At 39.5% G+C, this 8,903-nt stretch overlaps 1 protein-coding gene across 1 annotated transcript in view; it reads right to left on the bottom strand.

Annotated features, from left to right (window-relative positions):
- Positions 1–8,903, bottom strand: part of Myo9a (myosin IXA) — a gene marked incomplete at its 3' end in the record, with an annotated part of 191,454 nt that overhangs the window by 106,231 nt on the left and 76,320 nt on the right. The window contains exon 10 of the mRNA XM_013354586.2: positions 4,742–4,876. Within this exon, the coding sequence (XP_013210040.1) occupies positions 4,742–4,876 (135 nt within the window). The remainder of the gene's footprint in view (positions 1–4,741; positions 4,877–8,903) is intronic.

Below are 8,903 nucleotides of genomic sequence, written 5' to 3'. Positions count from 1 at the left end.
TTTGGAAAGCAGTGTGGCGGTTCCTCAGGAAATTCGGGATCAACCTACCCCTGGACCCAGCAATACCACTCTTGGGAATATACCCAAGAAAGGCCCTATAATACAACAAAAGTATATGCTCAACTATGTTCATAGCAGCATTGTTTGTAATAGCCAGAACCTGGAAACAAGACCAACTCATTAGATGCTGGAAAAGCCTTTGACAAAATCCAACACCATTTCATGAGAAAGGTCTTGGAGAGATCAGGGTACAAGGAACATATATAAACATAATAAAAGCAATATACAGCAAGTCAACAGCCAATGTTAAACTAAATGGAGAGAAAATCAAAGCAATCCCACTGAAATCAGGAACAAGAAAAGGTTGTCTGCTCTCTCCATATTCAACATAGTTCTTGAAGTTCTAGCTTGGGCCATAAAACAAAAGGAGATCAAGGGGATACAAATTGGAAAGGAAGAGGTCAAACCTTCACTGTTTGTAGATGATATGATTGTATACAAAAGTGGCCCCCAAAATTCTACCAGGAAACTCCCACAGCTAATAAACACCTTTAGTAATGTGCAGGATAAAAGATTAAATAAGCCTAGCCAGTTTGGATGTTCACCTTCCTAGATCAGAATGGAGGGGGGAGGACTTTGGACTTTCCACAGGGCAGGGAACCCTGACTGCTCTTCAGACTCGAGAGGGAGGGGGAGAGGAGTGGAGGGAGGGTGGGAGGAGTGGGAGGCTAGGAGGAGGCGGAAATTTTTTTTTCTCAATAAAAAAAAAGTGAAAAAAAAGATTAAATAAGAAAAATCAGTAACCCTCCTATATACAAATGATAAACAGGTTGAAAAAGAGAAACTACACCCTTTACAATAGCCACAAATATATATATATAATCTTGGAGTAACTTTAACCAAACAAGTGAAAACTTGTACGATAAGAACTTTCAGCCTTTGAAGAGAGAAACTGAAGAAGATAGCAGAAAATAGAAAGATCTCCCATGCTCTTGGGTAGGTAGTATAAACATAGTTAAAAATGGCAATCTTACCAAAAGCAATCTACAGATTCAATGAAATCCCCAACACAAATCTTCACTAGCCTTGAAAGAACAATACTTAACTTTAAATGGATTAACAAAAAACCCACGATAGCTAAAACAATTCTGTAGAATATAGGAACTTCTGAAAGTATCACCATCCCTGATTTCAAGCATTAATATAGAGCTATAGTAATAAAAACAGCTTGATATTGGCATAAAAACATACATGTGAATCAATGGAATCAAATCAAAGACCCTGACATAAATCCACACACCTACCAACACCTGATTTTTTTTAAATATTTATTTATTTATTTATTTATTTATTTATTTATTTATTTATTATGTATACAATATTCTGTCTGTGTGCATGTCTGCATGCCAGAAGAGGGCACCAGACCTCTTTACAGATGGTTGTGAGGCACCATATGGTTGCCGGGAATTGAACTCAGGACCTTTGGAAGAGCAGGCACTGTTCTTAACCCCTGAGCCATCTCTCCAGCCCCCAACACCTGATTTTTGAGAAAGAAGCCAAAATTGTACAATAAAAAAAGAAAGCATCTTCAAGAAACGATGCTGTCATAACTGGATGTCGGCATGTAGAAGAATGCAAACAGACCCATATCTATAACCCTACACAACACTGAAGTCCAAGTGGATCTAAGATTACAACATGAATCTAATTACACTGAAGCTGACAGAAGAGAAAGTGGGAAGTGGCCTAGAACACAATGGCATAGAAAACTACTTCCTGAATATAACACCAATAGCAGACACTGAGATCAACAAATAATAAATGGGACCTTCTGAAACTGGAAAGCTTCTGCAAGGCAAAGGACACAATAAAACAAAACAGCAGCCTACAAAATGGGAAAAGATCCCCACCAACCCCACATCTGACAGAGGGATGATCTCCAAAATATATAAAGAACTCAAGAAACTAAACATCAAAGTATCAAATAATGCAATTTAAAAATGGAGTACAGACTGAAACTGAGAATTCTCAACAGAAGAATCTCAAATGGCTGAAAGACATTTATGGACTTGCTTAACATCTGTAATCATTGCATTTGGGAAATGTGAACCAAAATGACTCTGAAATACCATAATCTGACACCTGTAAGAATAGCTAAAATCAAAAACACTGATGACAACTTACTTTGGAGAGGATCCAGAGTAAGGGGAACACTCCTCCATTGCTGGGGGGAGTGCAAACTTGTACAATCACTTTGGAAATCAGTATGGCCGTTTCTCAGAAAATTGGGAATGAATCTACCTCAAGACCCAGGAATACCACTTTTGGACATATACGCAAAGCATGCTCAATCATACCACAAGGACATTTTGCTCAATTATGTTCATAACAACATTATTTGTAATAGCTGGAACCTAAAAAAAAAAAAAACCTAGATGCCTCTCAAACAAAGAATGGATAAAGAAATGTGGTGCATTTGCACAATGGAGTATTACTCAGCAGTAAAAAACAATGACATCATGAAATTGAACTTGCAGGCAAATAGATGGAACTAGAAAAAAAAATCATCCTGAGTGAGGTAACCCAGACCCAGAAAGACAAACATGGTATGTTCTCATTCATACATGGATATTAGATGTAAAGCAAAAGATAACCAGGCTATAATCCACAACCCTAGAGAAACTAGGTAACAAGGATCATAAGAGTTATGAATCACCCTGTGAGAGGAAAATAGTTGAGATCTCCTGTGTAAACTGGGGATGAGGTACAGGAAAGGGGAGAGGAGAAATGGGAATGGCTAAGTTGGGGAAGGGACAGAGAAGGAGAGCAACAGAAGAGATATCTCAATAGAGTGGGCCATTAGGGAGAAATCTGGTGCCAGGGAAACTCCCAGGAATCCCCAAGTATGACCCCAGCGAAGACTCCTAGCAGTAGAAAAGGTGCCTAAACTGGCATTCTTCTGTAAGCAGACTGTTGACTATCCTAATTGTCATAGAACCTTTATCCAATAACTAATGGAAGCAGATGCAGAGATTCAGAGTCAAGCACCAGGACAAGTTCCAGGAGCCCAGTTGAAGAGGGGGATTATATGAGCAAATAGGTCAAAATCATGATGCGGAAAGCCAGAAACAGCTGACCTGAGCACGGACTCTAGACCAACAGCTAGGGAACCTATGTGGGACTGACCTAGGTCTTCTGCATGTGGGTGACAGTTGCGCAGAGTGGTCTGTTTGTATGGCCCCTGGCAGAGGGACCAGGATCTGCTCCTGATGCATGAGCTGGCTTTTTGGAACCTGTTTCCTATGGTGGATGCCTTGATCAGCCTTGATGCATGGGAGAGGAGCTTGATCCTGCCTCAATATGATATGCCATTCTTTGTTGACTCCCATGGGAGGCCTTACCCTTTCTAAGAAGTGGATGGGAGTTGAGAATAGAAAGGAGGTGGAAGGTGGGAACAGTAAGAGAGAAAGGAAGGGAAACTGTGGGTGATATATTAAATAAATTTTAAAAATTTAATAAAAAATGTTAAATTTACTAAATTAAAATTATTCTTGAGGCCATACTAATTTTATTTATTTATTTTGGTTCTTATCAAGACAGGGTTGCTTTGTCGACCAACTTGGTCTCAAACTCAGAGATCCTTCTGCCTCTGACTCCTGGAATTAAAGGCATGAGCCATCACACCCAGCAAAACCATACTTACAGTTCACATCTGTTACCATCACTTTCTGGATAGCCCCCCCCACCATGGTACTATGGTATTGCACACTTCACTTAGCTTTAATTCACACTAGTTTATGTCCATGCTTCCCTTCCATCTTTTTTTCCATTTTGTTTTGGTTTTGCTTGTAAATAAATAAATAGAGGTAATTATGGTCTCTAAAGTGGTTTCTTCACCTAAATAGACTGAATTAGCAGACAGCTAAGAATAACAGAAGTCGGCTGGGCGTTGGTGGATCACGACTTTAACCCCAGCAGAGGCAGCCGGATCTCTGTGAGTTCCAGTCCAGCCTGGTCTACAAGAGCGAGTTCAAGGACAGGCTCCAGAAGCTACAGAAAAACCCTGTCTCGAAAAACCAAAAAAACAAAAAACAAAACAAAAGCCTTTGTGGTTTTCTTGGTTTATTTAGATTTATTTATTTTAGGTATATGAATGTTTTGCCAATCTATATTTATGTGCACCACGTGCACGCCTGGTGCCCACAGAGGTTAGAAGAAGGGTGTTAGATCCCCTGGAACTGGAATCACAGATGATTGTGATGTACCATGTAGGGTGTCAGAACTGAAACCAGGTTGTTAGGAAGAGGAACAAGTGCTCTCAATTACAGAACCATCTCTCCAGTACCAGAAAACACTTTTGTATCCACACTCAAGATTCTCTGATCTCACATAAGAATCAGATACAAATGCAGTTAAATAAAAATTAAAGATAAGTAACCACACCCAAAAGCAACAAAAATACAATACCCCTAAAAAAAAAAAGCAGAAAGACAGTCATGCATCTTTTCATTCAAAGATACATGTAAATAAACACAAATTAACAAATGCATCTGGCAACTACTGAAAAAAGAGGAAACTTCAGTATGACATGGCTGAAATCTCTGCTCTGATTTGTCATTTCCTTACAGTGAGTGATACGACCACCACACTATATGAATAAAAATGCAAGCAGTAAAACAGCTATGACAAAGATTCAAAAGTTTGGACAGGAGGGCAAACATACACATATTTAGATACTCACTTGTTCCAACTTAAAGATATGCTGATTAAAGTAGTGTTGTAAACGTTCATTAGCAAAATTAATACAGAACTGCTCAAAACTATTATTTTCATAGTCTTCAAACCCAAAAATATCAAGAACACCAATGGACAAAGTCTGTAAAACAAAAGAAAACTTATTTAAAAACAAGACTCCAACTTACTCATATTACAAGTAATAAAATACTCCTTTCTGTAACAGTTTGGTGCTGTCTAGTATTTAAGTAAAATATACAGCAATCTGTTAACCACTTATGTAAATTATCACATAAAACCATCATAACAGGAAAATGTACTTCATTCTAATTTAGAAACATATGTGGGAGCTAAAGAGATGGCTCAGCAATTAAGAGCACGTACTATCTTTTGCAAAGGACCCACATTCACTTCCCTGCACCCACATCAGCTGACTGACAACCATCAGTGACTCCAGCTTCAGGGAATTTGATATCTCTGGTCTTTGTGAACACTGAACATATATGCATATGCATACACACTCACATACACACACACATGCAGGCATGCATTAAGAAATATCTGTAATTCCCGGGCGATGGTGGCGCACGCCTTGAATCCCAGCACTCGGGAGGCAGAAGCAGGTGGATCTCTGTGAGTTCGAGACCAGCCTGGTCTATAGAGCTAGTTCCAGGACAGGATCCAAAGCTACAGAGAAACCCTGTCTCGAAAATCCAAAAAAAAAAAAAAAAAGAAAAAAAAGAAATATCTGTATTGTAATGATAACCATATAATCTGTTATAAATATTTTTAAAAACATGGATATTTCTTAATCATTGGACACGAAATTGAATGGACTTTTTTAAGAAAACAGACTTATAACAGATGGTAAAACATGTAAAAATGGCAATCAACAAGAGCAAACTATACTTTCCTGTTACGGTGGTTATCATACGATAATTGATATTAGTGTTTAACGGTTTTTCTCAACTTTATTTTTTTTATTTTTTATTTTTTTTGGTTTTTCGAGACAGGGTTTCTCTGTGGCTTTGGAGCCTGTCCTGGAACTAGCTCTTGTAGACCAGGCTGGTCTCGAACTCACAGAGATAAATATTATTTTTAAAGTTGAAGCCGGGCGATGGTGGCGCACGCCTTTAATTCCCAGCACTTGGGAGGCAGAGGCAGGCGGATCCCTGTCTCGAAAAACCAAAAAATAATAATAATAATAATAATAATAATAATAATAATATTTAATTGACAGAACTGATTGAGATGTGATTTTAGGGTGAGCTGGAGGAGGGAGCCATCACTGTAACTCACCCACAGCAGTGTGAGTGTACATTTACAATTTTCTGAAAACTCACATCATAGAGTCTTAAGGCTAATAGGCAAATTAACTAAAGTAAGCTCTTTTCATTGTAAATATTTCTTTTAATACTACAAACTTAAACATATATAATATCTGAACTACAGTATCAAAATATACAAAGTACAGGGTGAGTGAATTGTTATCTTGAGAAAACCAAGAAATCTTAAGTCCTATGAGGGAAAAGAAACAACAGGTAAAAGAAAAATCAAAGAAGGTTAGCAAAGTGAAAAATCAGCACAATAAAGTTACTTCTGGTTATGACAAAAAAATGATGCAATTCTTCTTACTTTGATCTAAACCACAAATAAACAATTTTGTTGTCAGTACTGGGCATACAACACAGCTCAGTAGGTAAAGGTACTTGATATCAAACCAGACCTGAATTCTAGCTGAGTAGTAGTAAATCCACTTAGCAGAATGGGAGAACTGACTCCCAGAAGCTTTCCTCTGACTTCCAGATAGTTAAGAACACAAAATAAATATACAGAAAAAAGTTCTCTAAAGGCAGAAGGAATGTGAGCCAAGGACACCACGAGGGATTCATAGGGAGACTGTGATTGATAAATTAATTAATTAATTAATTAATTAATTCCATGAATGAATGTTTGAAAAGTGATTAAGGACCACCTTAGGCCTCCTCCCCACCAAAAAAGAACAAACCACTAAATCAACTCATGACGCTTCTGCAACAACACTTAGATCCTAGCTATTTAGTAGAGGATATAAATGTCTACTGTTCTCTTTCTTAATATTTGACTTCTAGGAATTACCTTTGTAATGTCTTACTATGATTCATTGAGATTCAACTTTAATATCTGTTACCAAGTTTGATTACTAATATTCATGACAACTTGACAGAATCTAGGAGAAAGGTCTCTTTCTGGCCATGTCTGTGAGGGCATTTCCAGAGAGTTTAACTGAGGTGGGGAGATTCACCTTTAATGTGGGTGGGCAGCTCTATTGCACTGGCTGGGTTACAGGGACATGGGGGAGGTATCCTAAGCTGAGAGAGCTGAACGCCAGAATCCCTCTCTTTCTGCTTCCATTCTGCAGATAAGATGTGACCAACCACCTGAAGCCCTTGCTGGAATGACTTACTCAAGGTGGAGAGCTGTACCCTCATAATGTGATTAAAATAAAGTGTCCTTAAGTTATTCTTGTTAGGTATTTTGTTATAGCAGCAACAAAAATAAAACCTAATGAATCATTCTATCTTTCCCACTTTCCTATCCCCCAACTCTGAAAATGGATCTTGGCCTCTAAATCGTAATCTTCCGACTTTAGTCTCTTGAGTGCTAGGATTAGAGGCATGCATCACAACCCCAAACTCAATCTCATTCTAACATGGGATATAACACTCTTGATTAAATGAGAAAATGCCTCCACTGGTGATGAGATGCAGTAAGCAAATATGGTGTCCAAAAAGATGCTTTGAAAATTGTATCATGCCGGGTGGTGGTGGTGGTGCACGTCTTTAATCCCAGCACTTGGTAGCCAGAGGCAGGCAGATTTCTATGAGTTTGAGGCCAGCCTGGGCAACAGAGCGAGTACCAGAACAAACTCCAAAATGACACAGAGAAACCTGTATCAAAAAACAACAAGCCGGGCGGTGGTGGCGCACACCTTTAATCCCAGCACTTGGGAGGCAGAGGCAGGTAAATCTCTCTGAGTTCGAGACCAGCCTGGTCTACAAGAGCTAGTTCCAGGACAGGCTCCAAAGCCACAGAGAAATTCTGTCTCAAAAAAAGAAAAACCAAAAAAAAAAAAATGTAAAAAAAAACCCAACAACAACGAAAAAGGAAACCAAAAAGAAAAGCATGACAAGATATTTGGCTTTCATTCCTAAAACGAATGGCAAAAAAATAGAAAGAAGAATAATTTCTCTCATATTAGAAAATATAAACACTGACAATATACAATATGGATAAAAGTTCAGAGAAAAAAAAAACTACACCTCACTGGTAGAAGTATACAGTCCTTGCCAGGTGGTGCTGGCAAGTCTCTAATCCCAACACTTAGTAGATAGAGGCAGGCAGAACTCTGAAGAGTTCGAGGCCAGTCTGGTCTACAAGAGCTAGTTCCAGGACAGGCTCCAAAGCAACAGAGAAGCCGTCTCAAAAAACAAAACAATGAGCCTATAATTTGTGATCCTAGAGAAGCTAAATAAGAAGGTGAACCCAAAGAAAAACATATAGTTATCCTCCTGGGTATTGGAAGTAGACAAGATTACTGGGCAAAAATTGGGGACTGGGGGGTGGGGTGGGATGAGGGAAAGGGGAGATGGGGAGAGAAAAGTGAGAAGGGGAGGATGGGGACAGCTTGGGGGAATGGGATGGCTGGGATAAAGGAAGGGTGGATATGGTAGCAGGGAAGTATATATCTTAATAAAGGGAGCCATTTTAGGGTTGGCAAGAGTCTTGACTCTAGAGGGGTTCCCAGGGGTCCAGAGAGATGTCCCCAGCTAGGTCCTTGGGCAGCTGATGAGAGGTAGCCTGAAACGGCCCAGTCCTATAGCCATACTAATGAATATCTTGCATATCACCATAGAACCTTCATCTGGCGATGGATGGAGATAGAGACAGAGACCCACATTAGAGCACTGGACTGAGCTCCCAAGGTCCAAATGAGGAGAAGGAGGGAGAACACGAGCAAGGAAGTCAGGACCACGAGGGGTGCACCCACCCACTGAGACAGTGGAGCTGATCTATTGGGAGCTCACCAAGGCCAGCTGGACTGTGACTGAAAAAGAATGGGATAAAACCGGACTCTCTGAACATGGCGGACAATGAGGGCTGCTGAGAAGCCAAGGACAATGGCACTG

The sequence above is a fragment of the Microtus ochrogaster genome, unplaced genomic scaffold (genome assembly GCF_000317375.1).
Source record: "Microtus ochrogaster isolate Prairie Vole_2 unplaced genomic scaffold, MicOch1.0 UNK49, whole genome shotgun sequence".
Classification (NCBI taxonomy): Eukaryota; Metazoa; Chordata; class Mammalia; order Rodentia; family Cricetidae; genus Microtus; species Microtus ochrogaster.
The sequence above is the reverse complement of the archived record's forward strand: the minus strand, read 5'-3'. Positions and strand labels throughout refer to the sequence as shown.